Here is a 15,904-nt window from a genome sequence, read left to right as displayed (position 1 = left end):
AGGAGTGGTCCCACAGTACGTTTGTTATTAGACTACAACGTGCATTCATTCATTGCACGATTCTGGAGTACAGAAGTCATGTTTGGGGTGTTGGGACACTTGGGTCAATCGAGATATGCCATGTCGACCCCCAATCAAGTCCATTTCAGAGTTGGATACCTGATCATCGTCAAGTGGTAGAAAGGGAGCAATGCTTGACCGAAGTTGGAAAAGAAGAAAGAGAAAAAAAAAAAAAGCATGATCTTACAAAACAAAAAAGTATAGGGATACTACAAGACGATCATTGGACTGCGACGTTTTGATCTCCAATAAATACATGCTGTTTTGGGTGCGACATTGAATGTCCGAGCCAATAAGCAGCCAGCTACTCCCATCCATCAGCACGTGATATGTCGTCTATACACCGGGAAATGGATTGCCTATTTGAGCCAAACGTACTCCGGTAAATGCTCTATACATAATCCTTACATGAAACTTTTCATGGTTCTTCTTCTTGTTGTTTTAATATGAACCTATCGTGACCTACCAAACCGATTAGAGAAAACAATAGCACTCACTCTAAACATGCGTTCCACTGCAAACATCGACGACATTCAGCCAAACACCAACTCGCAACTCACGATTGCTCAAAATAATGAGAAACCAGACCTCTCCGCCAGTACAGAAGAACAAGAACAACCAGCCCTCGATATTGTACCGAATGCGCCTAACCTCAACGAGGTTACTTGGGATGGCCCTGATGATCTCAATGACCCCCGCAATTGGTCTGTAGCCAAACGGGCCTACACTATAGCAGTGGTCATGTGTGTTCTCATGTCAACGTAGGTTGTGTTCCGTTCAATCATTTTCATTCGCCTTCTAATCAGCGTCGCAGCTCTATCGCCTCTTCGGCCATTGCTCCTGGCATACCCCAGCTGCTCAAGGACTTTCATTCGGACGATACATTTGCCGGAACTCTCGTCGTCTCCATCGAGGTAAGTATAGTTTGTGCGATTACTAGTCTCTGATGGTTGGCTAACCGCTTCAGCTTCTGGGCTTTGGTTTCGGCCCGCTGTTCTTTGCGCCCATGTCGGAACTCTACGGACGACACATTGTGTACAATCTCGCCAACGTGGCATTCTGCCTTTTGACCATTGGCTGTGCTCTCGCTCCCTCGCTCGACTCTCTAGTGGCGCTGCGATTCCTCCAAGGGCTGGCAGCGTCCTGTTCAAGCAGCCACGGCGGCGGCACTATTGGCGACCTTGTCCCGGCCCACCGCCGAGGTGCCGTGACGTCCGGCTACACCTGCGCCCTCTTATTCGGTCCTACACTCGGTCCCATATTCGGTGCGTATTTGACCAGAGCAAAAGGATGGCGCTGGGTGTTTTGGGCGATTGCCGTGGTCAACACGGGAGTAACTCTGCTATACATGTTTACGTGTCGAGAGACATATGGACCTGTGCTCCTCAAGTGGAAGGCCAAGAAACTGAGAAAAGAGACTGGCAACCCGCTCCTGCGAGGTCAAGGTGAACAGCTATTGCCCGCGGCAAAGTTGCTGAGAAGGTCCATCATCCGGCCTACCAGAATGCTTTTCCTGTCGCCGATTGTGGCGGGCTTGTCGCTGTACATTGCGACCGTCTATGGTCAAGTTTATCTGCTCTTCTCCACCTTTTCCTTTGTCTTTACAGATCAATATGGATTCACCGAGGAAAACAATGGCCTCACATACCTGGGCCTGGCGATTGGCATGCTCATTTCGCTTCTTATTGCCGGTATCGTGTGCGACAGGACTTATCAACACCTGACCAAGAAATACGGCGAGGAAAAGCCAGAGTATGACAAATTTATAATCTTTAGCTGAAACTTTTGTCCGCTGACCCTGATTAGATACCGCCTCGAGACATTGATTTGGGGAGCAATCGCAACTCCGATCGGTCTCCTCATTTACGGCTGGACAGCTCAGTACTCGGTGCATCCAGCAACCCCAATTTTCGCGACTTCTTTTGTGGGCTTTGGTGTGACATTTACTTTTGTAAGTCCAAAGTATCCTTGAGAATAACAAAATGGCATTGATTCATGTATCTTCGGCTCATGCGTTGGTAGATTCCCATACAGGTGTATCTGATTGATGCTTATACCAAGTACGCTGCAAGTGCGACAGCTGCCGCGAGTGTGCTGAGGGCCATTGCCGGGGCGCTTCTGCCGTCGGTTGGCTTGCCCATGTATCACAGACTTGGTCTTGGCTGGGGAAATACCTTGCTGGCGTTCATAGCGATCGGTCTCTCGGGGTTGCCCTTGTTATTTCTACGGGTTGGAGAGAAATGGAGGACAAGATTCCCGGTTGAACTTGAGTGAGCTCATGGTCAGCAGTCGCGCTGACCGGGTTGCCCTGGAGGAGACCCTACTTTGGCTTGCACCAAGAGAGGTCCAATTGGGATATTGGATCGTCATTCTATTTGGCTGCTCGGTGCCGATCGTACTCAGACAAGCAGAGGATGCTAGGAATTATCATTGGCGAATCGTTGGCGAGACATATGTGCATGGCAAGATGTATAGTGAGGCATTCAATAGATTAGATGAAAATGCATTGGTGGAAAGAATACTTGAGTTCTGTTTAGTTCTAGATGAAACCTGGGCAAATGATTTGAGAACCAGTCTCTTGTGGAGCCTGAGTAGTCTTGCAAAGCTTTCTCCCTCCTTGCAATAGCACAGTGCGGTCATCCACAGACTCTGACTCGTAACACTTTGAGGTTAAAATAGAAAGGCACGCTGTATAATGAGAGATGTGGCCCGGGTGGAAACGCATTGAACCATATACTCCTATGTAATGCGCGATTGACTCTAGGTCATGATGTGATTTTTCAAATTCCTTTTCCTCTCTATTGTAATGACAAGGGAAAACTGCCCTCGACACCTCCTTCTCTCCCAGATCTCAGGAGGAGGGGAGCTTTTCCAAAGCTGTTTGCTTCCCTTCAAAGACGCTGATGATGATCTGGAACAATTTCCGGAATCCTATAATGACTTCCTGGCAATAGCTGAGATTGAGCTGATTCAGACAAGCAGGTGACCGCCCCGTGAGCCGCCGACTCATGGTGTCCTTGGCTAACTGTAGAGACCTGGCATGTCCATCTAAAACATCCAGCAAGGAACTGGCTCTGGTCACCAAATTCATGACAAGCACGGCATCCAACTGCTGCTCGCCATCCTTTGCAGCGTATACTTGATGGTTGCTGATATTGACCCCCGACTTTGCAATTAGGTTGAAACAAAAGGCTGTCTGCTGGAACGCGGTCAGAATGCACACCACATCAACCGTGCCGAGGTGGCAGTCGAGGCAATTGGCGGCAGCGCTGCACTGATTGATGATGTCGTCTGTCACCCTAAACATTCTGCCCAGCCGCGGGTTGGGCTTCTCTCTCATGGCTGCCTCAAGCGCCGGAATCTGGGACATGAATCCCAGTCGACAAGTACATTCGCTTCCGCCCTCGTCAACCTCTTCGCCTTGCCCCAAGATTGCGCTCGGAGATACTCCCAAGTGTATCGTGCCGTCCACGTTATGAACAATCTTATTGGGCTATTGTGACAGTGAGCGTTAGTAAAAGTATATCATTGGATCTGGATCTTGAAGACTCACATCAATACTGGGCTCATCCGTGAAAGTCCAATCGAATTGCTCTAGAGCACGGACGAAAGCATCTTCTGACCAGTCTGTCGTGTCTTGTAAGGCATCACAAAAACCAAATTCATGACTTGGGGATACAAAGTCTTGATGGCTCCTGCTTGAATCGTTGTCGCCATTGATGTTGCTAACTGAACTCGCATGGGCCGGGCCTCCTCGTGGATGATGCGCTTCCGTGGTCCCTGAGTCGGCCTGTTGGATAGGCGTGTATATACATTGAATGTCGCGTCCCTTGCATCGCGCACAGCAAGGTTTAATACCATTGCATTTGGCTTTGGCCTGGCGGCACTGTTGACAGGCCGTCTGGGGCCGCCGCGTTGGTGTCTTTCTTGCGTGGCCATTGACGGGTTCCCATTCAAAGACTGAAAGTCCTGGTATACTTCGGCTCGCTGAGGGTTTCTGCTCTGATGATGATGCCATTGTGGGAAAAAGTCTTGGTAAATCGTTCATGCAACTCAATTAATGCCGGTTTATAAGAGCAGATCCCGCAGCGCCCGCACTTTATCAGAACCCCTGAATACAATGCTTAAGATTGTCCTCGAGACTGAAACTATATCGTGTTGGCTAAACTTCATTTCTATAAGTGGTTCCAATATCGTGTGGTGTTGATTATGTAATCCAAATAATCCTGGAATTCTGCTTCCAGCAAAACAGTCCCTCTCATATAACCCCGCCATACTCAAAGTCGACGTCGTGGGCATGACGCCACTCGGAGGTTCAGATTCGCCATGCTGGCCGGCAGTGTGTTTGCGATATCGACCTCAAAATTTCAAACTTCGCAAACATTTCTACATATGTGTCAACTTTTCGAATGATGTTGGACCATGTTGCTACAAGACCTCCTATTCATCTATAGGTCGGCAACTCTTCAAGTCGCTCGATAGCCAATTACTGTGAATAGCACTTCAGGACGTGACATGCAACTCCAAGGACTATAGACAAATATTCATTAAATCAATTATTTCCAGTGCAAAATAATGTATAGAATTGTGCAAGTAGGATGCACAAGAGAAAGCGCTGGGATTTGGGGTGTAGTATTGCGGTTGGAAAATCATACAGTTTAACAAAAGTTTTTACTACTCTGCCAATATGCGGCAACGATCCTCTGAGAATTGCTTAGTCGTGACATGTTGACTATGCTTCCAAGCTTGAGTTCCAGGTTGCCAGTTTGTTTAATCATGTGAATACAACGCATGCTGCAGAGGTTCGACATTGGTTAAGATTTCTTCAACAAACGCTAGACCATACCCTCGCACCAACGCCACTTGTGCCAACACGACTTTTTACATCATGCTCACTTCATCCCATTATACAATGATACATGCATGTCAATTTCATTTTATTGTCAGTGGTTTATTTCCTTCTGCACAAGAAATAGGCTGTCATGTCCATTTCTCAGCTTCATCACAAAACCAACGTGACAAGAATCAATAGTTCCATCTCACCCACATACGTGGCGTGTGGCTTGCTGACCATGAAGAAAAAGTTCCAACGGTGAACCCACGGGGAGGGGCGAAGACTATACCGAATCCAAGAAACACCACGTCACGAAAATCGCCTGCAAGATGGAACTTGGTGTTGCTGGACTTTTTCTGTTACCCCGCAATATTCAATGTAACCATGAAAAAAGCCTCTCAACCTCCTAGACCGCAACTCTTCCATTTTTTTTTCCTTGTCTGTCTTACCTGCATGAGGCTGACTCTGTATAATGTTCCACGACATATATATTTCCTCCTTTGGGTTAATTTTTTCTTCTCACCTCGCGCAACATGAGTCCTCGACGACGTGTTTAGTTGACCCAAGTGCGTGTCCGGGTAGCGGCAGCACAGAAGCCCACAGATGACCAAGAATAAAAAAGAGGCGCTTACGCTACTGGGAATAAAGAAAGAGGCGTGGCACGTGGACTAGATCACAAAGAGGGGGTGTGTGTGGGCACAAAAGCACCACCGACGTCAGATCTTCCGCTCACACCAAAATTCACCTCCGCCAAATCCTTGGGGGGTTGGTTAGCTTCGCTTGCCAGTTGGATACATCATACTACGCATGTAGTTGGAACTAGATTTTGTCCATACTAAAGGGATCTGCAGGGAGGCAGAAATAGTTTTCTACTAGCTTGGCAAAAGTTCGTATTTCCAACAGCCTACTTGCACATAATTGGGGGAGGCAAAATAGAAACATGTCGTCGGTTTTCTTTTGGGATTAGTATTAACAGTTCTTGGAACCACTATTAGATAAGATACCGATCGGGGGATCTGTGCAAGAGTAGATGCCCTCTTTCCCACCATGATCCAGTCCAGTTTGAACGCCAGTTCCCCGTGAATGATATCATGATTGCATGCTTTGAACCCGGGCGCACGTTGGCGCTTATACCCGTACTTGTGATGCAAAATGAGGAAGTTTTTCGGTTTGTGCAAAACTGTTGTTTTTTTAAGAAAGAGATTGTGGAGACAAGATAGGTATAAAAAGGGATAATCAATAATTATTACTATTTTCTATAGATCAGTAGGTGTATAGGTAGCAGATGGCACCGTTTTCGGTGTCAATAATGTCGCGGACCGTGACGTCGGGACGGAGACCCTGGACGCTGATAACGGTGTCGAGGGTGAGCGGGGTGCAGGGCGAGTTGCTGTCGATGCAGCCCGTGATGGACGTCTTGCGGCTGGCGTCGCCGTTCTGCCAGAGCCAAAAGTTGCGGTCGACAAACAGGTGGTGCATGAAGAAGACGGGGTCCGAGGGCGACGACGACACGTCGGCCATGACGGAGCCGATGCCGTTGTGGCCGTAGGCGTGCGGGCCCAGCTCGGCGCAGTTCTCCATGTCCGGGTACGCTGTGCGCGAGTTGCACGTGTTGACAAAGTCGGCGTTGGACTGTGCCGTCAGGGACTCGTCCACGGCCCGCGACAGGCAGTGGTCCGTGTTGCCCGTGCCGGGCCCAATGTGGCAGATGTGGTTGGCAAAGGCCTTTTTTGAGTTGGGGTTAGCTTGGGAAACGAAAACTCTCATGTAGAAGTCTAAACACTTACACCATCGGTAATGCAGGTACCCTGGCCATTGGTAGCTCCCGGCAGGCTTCCGAAGAAGTCGGCCGTGAAGATGGAGGAGCCGGCAAAGTTACCGGCGTCAAGGGTCTCATCCCACCACGGGAAGGCCCGGTCAAAGCCACACTCGTCCCTCATGATCTGCTCCAGGACCCACACGTAGTAGCGGTGCCAGAAGAGGAAGATGTTGTTTCCGTGAATGGTGCTGGTCATGGCCTGGTGCACGCGGACGATATCCTCCCATCGGTTCTGGGCCGGGGGGTAGTTGCCCGAGGCCGGGGCGTTCATCAGACAGCTGACGGCATTGACAAAGGCGTGTCTGTCCGTGTCCGAGTAGTTCCTCCACTCGAAGCGGATGTTGGGGTTGGGACACGATGCCGAGGCGGCCTGGACAGTGTTGACCTTGGAGAAGGATTCGGTGGTCTCAGAGTCTTCGCTGGAGCCCTTGCTGGGTGCTATGCTCAGAGCATTGGCAATGGCATCGGCCACACCCGAGAAGTCATCTGCGATCTCGCCAACAATCTTGGAGAGACTGCCATTGTGTGACTTGACGATGCCGGACTTGGCATCCTCGAGCGACAAGGTCTCGAACCATCCAAACTGGTCCAGGTCGAGGGGATCAGCGTCGAGTCCACGCTTGTTGGGGCTGGTCTGGGGCAGCGTGAGCGCAGACGCGACAGCACCGCACAGGGCGTGCGATGACACTGTTGAAAACTTCATGATCCGCTTCTGTGTTTCTTTCTTCCCACTTGAATTATTCGGAATCCTTTCTCTGATGGAGTATACACGGACGATCTCTCTTTATGAAAGGTAACAGAAAGAAAATAAAGGACCCTTGGATCTATTATAAGATCGCCAAGTGAACGTGCAGGAAGGGCGGCAACACAAGGCAAGGGTTGTGCAAACGAGCGGCAGGCGAATATGATAAAGATCGCCACGGGGACTTTGAACTTGCGTTGAAGAAACAATTCAGGAAAAAAACAGACACATGCGGGCGGGTATACTTTTCTATTATAAGGAGAACTGGTTCTGCGGCTTAGCGTACCGATCGGGGGAAAGCCAAGGACCCAAGACGATAGTAGGAGAGGGTCACCGCCGCTGACTGACCCCATCCTAGCCAGCCCAAGGGCCGAGCAGACCAGGGGGGGCTTCGAGCGACGGTTGAACCGGGGTGGTTCTGCGATGAGGAGGAGGCGTTGAGACTGGTCAATACTAGCCCGACGCTCTGGTCCACATGAAGTGGAAGATTGTCAATCTATCCTACGGAACATGGCTTCGCGCTTGATTTGGGCCATGCAGACGCCATGCATCATCCGTGACAGGTGATGCGCAGTGAGCATTTGGTGTGGTGGGTGTGGATAGCGGAGAGAACATGGAGTATTAGCACCGTTGAATAGTCATTTAGCTGTACGAAGTACATTACTTTACGATGGGCAATGCGTAGCTAGATAGGTAGCAACTTTGGAAGGGTGTGTGTGGACGAATGATGATGATGAGGAGGAGGAGGAAGATGAGGAGTCATGTGTTGATGACATGATGGGCGGTTGTCTGCTGTCCGTCTGTCTGGCTCGCGGCGGCAAGACGAATGTGATTGAGCAATAGGCAGAGAGCGCGAGCGTGTGAGCAGATCAGCAGAGTAGACAGCAGAGAGAATGGCAAAAAGGGCCTTGCCTACATCACACAGTACCTCTCAGGGCGTTCGGTTGGTGAGGAGGAGTTGATGAACGACAGGACAGGACAGGACAGGATAGGACAGGGGGGGGCCCAGGGTAGCCTAGCGGTGCCTGGCTAAACCACAAGTAGATCGGATCGACCAAGTCTTCATCTTTTGGGAGAATCCTGGTCTGCTTAGCGCAGGAAGTAAGGTTACCTGAAGCGCGGCCAATCATGAGTCGTAAAGTGAAGCATAAAGAAGCGAAACTAATGCCCGAATGAGGCTGGTGGCTTGGGGAGTTGTGGTAAGATGGATCTGAGGTGCAGGACGACGTGGAGATGTGTGCTGATGGGTAGTACTACTGTTGGACAGGGGTGGATAATACGAACTGCCAAATACGAAAAGCCAGCAGAGAGAGTGAGAGTGAGCCAGCGCTCGCCAGCTTGGTTGGGGGGGTGTGCAATTGACGAATGATGAATCCTCTGGGCTTCGGAGATTTTGGTTGTGATTACATAGTACTGTCGTCGTCTCTTGTGTGTTTTCCTCGGCTTGTTCTCCGTGCCAACCAATCCATTACTGTACATGATCCCATAGGCGAATTACATGCAGTATGTAATGTACGTATATGGATTGATGGCGTCGAAATCAAAGAATGCAGTGCATACACATCCTACCTTAGGTACACAGTAAGCAAGCCAGCAAGTGGTATTCGAGATGCACTGCACCTGTAGAAAACAACGCGCCAACTGTCTAGTGTGCCTCAGCCAAAAGGACTGAAGAGCAATAAGTCACAGTATGATGTATCCTATTCCCTGTTTAATGCCTCGCTTTTGCGCTCCGAACTCCGAAGCCGTAACGTAACAAGATCTCTTTTTTCCTTCGCTTCTCCCTTATTCTTCTTCTTCTTTTGCTTTTTGAGTTAGATGCAAGATAGTCAACTGGCTGAGACCACTTTGCTGCATGCATGCATACCCTTTAAAAATGTCTGTACCTGCGCAAAAAAACTGCGTGGCCCTCTAGTAAATAAGGGTGGGATAAGGTTAAAGCGACCTGAAATCCACCCCCTGCAGCTAGGCTTTTTTTTTTCTTCTTCCTGCTGTTCAGGTTCCGTGCAGAGACATGTCAAGCAAACGTCAGTCAGTTCAGAAAGCCAAGAACCGAGAGACGATAAGACGCCGGCAGTTTACTTTTTAGTTTTTCTTCTAATAAGAGCCCAAACACAATCAAAGGGGGACCCACGGCGGCAAGGCAAAAAGTCTTGGTGGTTCTCCTATGCTGCGAATGGCGAAAGGCGCTTTTCAGCATGAAAAACAAGTGTCTCGTCATAGATTATCGAGCCATGCGAGAATGAGAGGTCATCGTTTAATGGGTTTTTTTAGACTTTTCCCCCTACAACCCACTCGTCCACATACCCGCCCGGTATGCAAGTCAGGTCCTCGCATTACTGCGATAAAAAACGGGAAAAGCCATGCGCGCGCTTGTCCAAAGGTTGACGCCGACCTATTGCCCGATTGAGACGACAGAGGAAGAGAGAGAGAACTTGATTCTTCTTGGCAGCCTTCGGTTAAACGGCCGCGGCGGCTTTCTGTTTTCTGTTTGTCGCCTGTAATTTTTTTGGTCTCCTTCTCGGTGATCTTTTTTCGAGTCAGACGAATGAGCATGCCAGAAAGCACATGTCGGTTCTGGCCAGCGCATGTGCCAAAATAGGCATGGTAGACAGACCCATCCATCACTTGAGAGGGGGGCGCAGGGCAGAGAAAAAATGGAGCCCCCAGTGGATGACAATTGTCAATTCTTATCACTGTTCCCCGTATTTTGAGATTTGGCATTTGTTGGAAAGGGATCCTCTCATGCATCTCTCCTCCCGTATCTAGGCCGAGGGATCCATACAACTCATTTCTCTATTCTCGTCCTCAATTTAGAAAAACGAAAAACAATCCCTCACAGAAAAGATCTGGGCAAAAGTATTCCCACTGTTATGCCGAGGGGGAAAAAAACAAGGTGTGTGTTATGGAGTCTGAACGTGCTGAACCGAGAGACAACGCATTCATCTCGAAACAAGGCCAGGGCTGCAGCGTGCATGCAATTTTTTACTACTACAGTACTACTCACTCCCTACTGGACTACTACTACTGTACTGGCAAAAGCGCGCAGCGCATGTCGTATCTGACCGTTGACGGGTCCGAGCTGTTTGGCTTGACAAGGCACGAACTCTAAAACAAAACAAAATCGTGAGCTGAGCACCGTAGTGCCAAGAAGGGGGTATCTTTTCTGCCCACCTCCTTTCAATCCACCATTGTTCTGGATTGAAGTTCTTTTTTCCTTTCCCTCCCTTTTAGAACATGTCCACAAAAAAAAGAAAAGTGCCCACTACAGTCAACGCCACCCGCGCCGCTGGAGCCGATCCCACTTCGGCAGGCAGGAGTAAATAGATCACAAACACGGCAGCATCTTTTTTTTTGGCCAACTCAATCTACTGTTTTTTCGTCGGTGATAAGGCAAGACCTTGTCTTTGATGATGACAATTGCGTGGCATCATACGAGCAAAAAATCCCCACGAGGTTGCGCGTTTTAATTATTCTCTCTATTCCCGTGCCGCTGTCTGTAACTATACTGGTTGATTGATTTTTTTCTCTCTTACACTCGTCTCTCCCCTCACAATGGCGCCGCCCCTCGGCAGTGTCGGTTTAAATTACGCGGAGTGATGGTAAGTCATTAGCCTGTCAGACGAGGGCTTTTGGTGTCCGTCAGCCAGCATCGTCATCCCGCGCGACTGCTTCTTCTAGCGGCCCGTCGTCAGCAGAACCAACACCCGACCAAAAGAAGAAATAGGCCGCGACTGGTCGGTTCATGCCACAAAAAAAAAAAAAAAAGCATACAGACAGCAAACTATCGTCATACATCGTATCCCGTCTTTATCGCGCCGTTCTTGCACGCCTCCCGTCTTGCGATCAATCTGAGTCGTCATCAAGGGTAAAGGCTCCTTGTAGTCTGTAATCAAGTCCGAAGCTCCGAGCTCGCAATTATGTTCTTTGTTTCTTCCTTTCAAATCCTAGATCCGGGCTTGAGCTTGGGAAAAAGACCCTTGATTGAATAGTTCTTTCTTCAAATGTGTCCTTTTTTCCTCTATTGAATGTCCTCATCAAGTGACCCATGCACAGGGCATTTCAGAAGAAATGACGTTGGTCCGAGAACATTCAATATCGACTGAAACTAATGATTAAACTCAATATCGACAAATCAGTCATCAAACGCAGATAAAATGCATCCAGCTAAATAGAGCTCCTGAACCCCAGCAGGATGCAGACCTATGCAATGACAAACAGTGGACCAAGTCCATTTCACAGACAGAATAATCTAAGCAGATATTGCCAGAGAGAGACAAAAGTTTACGCCTACAAAACGCAGCCTGCATCTGAGTGTCTAGATAGATTGCATGCAATGCGCCGAATATGCCCGCAGAGGATGCATCGTGCTCTACTTTCCACCTGTCCCTAAGTCCGAGACTCGATCGCCGCTTTGATTGCTACAGATAAAACGTCAATATCGGTCATAGGGTATGAGGCTAATCAGACACTCACCGTCACAAGTCACCTTGGCATCGCCAAAGAGCATCTTTGTCCCAGGCATGTAGAACATGGGATTCGGGACATCGGCTGAATTTTCTCTTGTCAGTGAAACATCCGACTGTTGAAAAAAATTGGATGGATTCTTACCGTAGCCAGAAGCCATACCCCGCTTCATCACTATGACTTGTTTCGCCTTCCAAGCGTGAAGCACCGGCATACCAGCGATTGGGCTGTTTGGCTCAAGAGCAATAGGATTGACTGTATCGTTAGCCCCAATGACCAGGACCAGGTCTGTATCAGGGAAGTCGTCGTTGATTTCATCCATCTCTAGCACAATATCATATGGGACACTGGCTTCAGCCAGCAAAACGTTGCATTGCCCAGGCATGCGACCGGCAACGGGGTGAATAGCAAATCGGACATTGATCTTCTTGGACCGCAGTGTGCTGACGATCTCGCTGAGGGCATATTGCGCCTTTGCCACTGCCATGCCATAACCAACAACAATGATGACGTTTTCGGCATTTGTCAGTGCTTCAGCAGTGTCGTCGACATTGGTCTGGGTAATCACTCCTTCCACCTTGTACTCTGTCTCGACCGGCGCCGATATACCGCCAAAGAGGACATTGGTTAGAGATCGATTCATGGCGACACACATGATGTACGATAGGATTGAACCAGATACGCCTATCAGGGCACCAATCGTGGTAAGTAAGGGATTATCAAGCATGAAGCCCTCAGCCACGAGTGCAAAACCACTGTAAGCATTCAGCACCGTGATGACGACAGGCATGTCTGCGCCTCCAATTCCAGCTGTCGTCGTAAAACCCTTGGCAAACGACAGTATGGTATTTGCACTCAATGCGAGTGCAGCAATCATTGGAGACCCCGGCGCCATTGTGACGAACGCACCCATGGTGGCAAAGTTTCCAGCCAACATTCCAGAATTGATCAGATGGCGTCCGGGAAGGCGTAGTGGCCGTGAGGACATTTTCCCAGCCAGTTTCAAGAAGGCGACAATGGATCCAGTGAATGTAATACCACCGATGAGCACGCCAAGGTATGCAGTAACGAGATGTAGGGTCGTTACGTGGGACAAATCGCCCATGACACTTCCAATGCTCGTGAGCACGGCAGCTAGGCCGACCACGGAATGAAGAGCCGCCACAGTCTGAGGCAGGTCAGTAGGTATGATCCGACGGCCAATGACGAACCCAACAACGGAGCCAATGGTAGCGAGCACGCCAAACTGTGTCAAGACCTCTGGTGAGAAACCGACAGCTAGGAGCGAGGCAAGGATGCCAGAACCGACACCAAGAATACCAAGAATATTCCCCATGCGAGCTGTCGCTTGGGAGGCTAGGCCCGAGAGGGAGCTGATACATAGGACCGAGCTCACGAGGTATCCAGCCTGCACCAGCCCGGCCGCGCCTGTTGAAGCTGCAGCTAGGAAGCCTCCTCCAAACAATGCAGCCGGGACAGCATAGAGCCATGGATATTCAGGTGGGTCAGTGGGACCTGGGTATGGTAAGCAAAATAACAGAAAAGGATCAGAGTAGGTCCTCACGTTTGAACATGTCCAGCATTCGCTTGGTGAGGACAAATCCACCAGAGACGTTGACAAAGGCCAAGAGTACGGATACCGCACCCAGGACCTGGGGAAACGTTTCGGGGAGATAACCACCTCCCATGACAAAGAATCCGCCAACACCAACCATTCCTTGCAAACATTAGCCACGTATTAAATGGAGCAGTATACCGAACTTACCAGATATGGCGTTGGTGACACTCATGAGCGGCGAGTGAAGGGCAGGCGTCACCCCCCAAACAACTCGATATCCAATGAGCGAGGCCAAAGCAAAAGTGAAAGCATTTCCCATGAAGAGTGGTCCAGTCAATTTGCCAAGAGCCAAAGCCGTTCCCATTCCAGCAGTGACAGCAGTGACCTCCCTTGTGGTCTTCTGGAAAGGAGTAATAGCCACCACTTCCTCCACGGCTGCCGTGGGCTTTGCCACTGGTGCTGGTGGGGGAGCAGGCCTTGGAGCAACAGGGATAGCTTCTCCATTCATTGTGACGATGGCACCTCGCACGACTTCGTCTGAAAAGTCAATTCCGTAGGACTTTTCCTTTGGTGCCATGGACAGGAGAAATTTGACAATGTTGTTGGAGTAAAGTGTCGAAGACTGAGTGGGAAGCCGAGAGGGGAGATCAGTGTAGCCTGAAAAGTGTTAATGGCGATGTACAATATTGCCGACAACTCTTTTACTTACCAATGATTTTGACGCCATTGTGCGTGACCAGCTTTCCAGCTTCAGTCTTTTCGCAGTTGCCACCAGCCTCAGCAGCTAAATCCACAATGACGGAACCGGGCTTCATGATTTCTACCATGGACTTTGTGATCAGTTTGGGGGCGGGCTTCCCGGGGATCAGAGCAGTTGTGATGATTATATCAACCTCTCGGGCCTGTTCCGTAAAGAGTTTCATTTCAGCTGCGATGAACTCGGGAGACATTTCTTTGGCATAGCCACCGGCACCGGAGCCATCTTCCTGAAGTTCAACCTCGACGAATTCAGCGCCCAGTGATTGCACTTGTTCTCTAGCAGCAGACCGTGTATCAAATCCGCGAACAATGGCTCCCATCCTCCGCGCCGTGGCAATTGCACTCAGTCCAGCGACGCCAGCACCAATTACAAGAACCTTGCAGGGGGGGATTTTACCGGCCGCAGTGACTTGACCAGTCAGAAAGCGCCCAAAATTGTTGGACGCTTCCAGAACAGCCTTGTAGCCAGCAATATTTGCCATGGAGCTCAGTGCATCAAAGACTTGGGCACGGGAAATACGCGGAATCATGTCCATTGCGAACGAGGTCACATTACGGGCAGCCAGTCGCTGGACAATGTCCGGATTCTGAGCAGGCTGCAAGAATGAAATGATTGTTGCACCCTCCTTGATGCGATCAATCTCGGCAGTGTTTGGCCCTCGGACCTTGAGAATAATATCGGCCGCGGCCCAGACGCCGCCAGCTTCGACGAGCGTCGCCCCTGCATTCTCATAGGCCTCATCAGGAAAGTCAGCCAGCGTACCAGCGCCGCGCTCAACAATGACTTTGGCAAAGCCCTTCTTCTTCAAAAGTGTCACATTTTGAGGTGTCAAGGCCACGCGACGCTCATTGGCAAAAGTTTCACGTGGTACGCCAACCGTAATGCCATCATAGGGCGTTGAGGGCGGCTCTACAACCGTGGAGTAGGCGGTCGTGGGGATGATGCGAGATGAAGCTGATGCTGCAGGCTGACGGCATTCATGCTTAACAGCCGCTGGTAACACAACAGGCTTCCTGACGACGGTACTGTGCCATTGCTTCTTCTGCTGCTGGCATGAGATGGTGAGACCCGCGATTGGCTGCGTGGCTAAGAGGCGTGCTTTAGTACAGGGAATACACTACATACATGGTGCTTACTGCCTATAGCACAGATGGCGGACAAATAAGGCGGGTGTGTGTGAATGTGTAAGTGTGTGTGGGAGAGAGGAACGAACGCATGAACGACCTAGATGAAGAAGAGGCCGCTACTGGGTAGGTATGTAGGTAGGCATGGATGGGGATTGGAGCGTCGACGAACCTAAAATGCGCGACGTTGCAGCTCGGGCGAGCTGTTCAGTCGCGCGTGAACTGACGCTGCTCGCGACCAATGCTGGCCGCAGGACCGGATGGCATATCATGGCTGACTGCTAGCTACTATGCTGCTGCTGCTGTGAAAGAAGTAAAGAGGAGGCGAGCACGATCAAAGTTGACTGCCTGGATGACAGGGCCGGCCAAGGCAATCACCCGTCATTCATTCGCAATTGAGCTGCTCACAAGAACAGATGGAAACAAATTGAAAAGAAATTTAACTCTGGCAAAAAAAAAAAGAATGCTAGCAAGAGAAAGTGAGAGGAAAACAATCGAGAAGGGACAAAAAATACGCCACGCGGGGAGTAGTTGCAAGCT

At 49.8% G+C, this 15,904-nt stretch overlaps 4 protein-coding genes across 4 annotated transcripts; 1 reads left to right on the top strand and 3 right to left on the bottom strand.

Moving 5' to 3' along the window:
• Positions 1-564: 564 nt before the first annotated feature.
• Positions 565-2,334, top strand: PFICI_11661 (uncharacterized protein; the record flags this gene model as incomplete). The annotated part of the gene is made up of 5 exons (XM_007840242.1): positions 565-821; positions 875-974; positions 1,028-1,812; positions 1,867-2,011; positions 2,083-2,334. 5 exons carry the CDS (start codon positions 565-567, stop codon positions 2,332-2,334), a joined length of 1,539 nt encoding a protein of 512 aa, XP_007838433.1.
• A 577-nt stretch (positions 2,335-2,911) lies between these two features.
• Positions 2,912-4,078, bottom strand: PFICI_11660 (uncharacterized protein; the record flags this gene model as incomplete). The annotated part of the gene is made up of 2 exons (XM_007840241.1): positions 2,912-3,553; positions 3,614-4,078. The coding sequence occupies 2 exons, from the start codon at positions 4,076-4,078 to the stop codon at positions 2,912-2,914; spliced, it is 1,107 nt and encodes a 368-aa protein (XP_007838432.1).
• Positions 4,079-6,157: 2,079 nt separating this feature from the next.
• Positions 6,158-7,416, bottom strand: PFICI_11659 (uncharacterized protein; the record flags this gene model as incomplete). The annotated part of the gene is made up of 2 exons (XM_007840240.1): positions 6,158-6,619; positions 6,682-7,416. 2 exons carry the CDS (start codon positions 7,414-7,416, stop codon positions 6,158-6,160), a joined length of 1,197 nt encoding a protein of 398 aa, XP_007838431.1.
• Positions 7,417-11,844: 4,428 nt separating this feature from the next.
• On the bottom strand, positions 11,845-15,636 carry PFICI_11658 (uncharacterized protein; the record flags this gene model as incomplete). Its single annotated transcript, XM_007840239.1, has 7 exons — positions 11,845-11,876; positions 11,932-12,006; positions 12,067-13,437; positions 13,487-13,639; positions 13,688-14,137; positions 14,190-15,326; positions 15,537-15,636. 7 exons carry the CDS (start codon positions 15,634-15,636, stop codon positions 11,845-11,847), a joined length of 3,318 nt encoding a protein of 1,105 aa, XP_007838430.1.
• Between the last annotated feature and the right edge of the window lie 268 nt (positions 15,637-15,904).

The sequence above is a fragment of the Pestalotiopsis fici genome (genome assembly GCF_000516985.1).
Source record: "Pestalotiopsis fici W106-1 unplaced genomic scaffold PFICI_Scf_9, whole genome shotgun sequence".
Taxonomy (NCBI): Eukaryota; Fungi; Ascomycota; class Sordariomycetes; order Amphisphaeriales; family Sporocadaceae; genus Pestalotiopsis; species Pestalotiopsis fici.
Note: the sequence above shows the minus strand (reverse complement) of the source record. Positions and strands in the feature narration are given on the sequence as shown.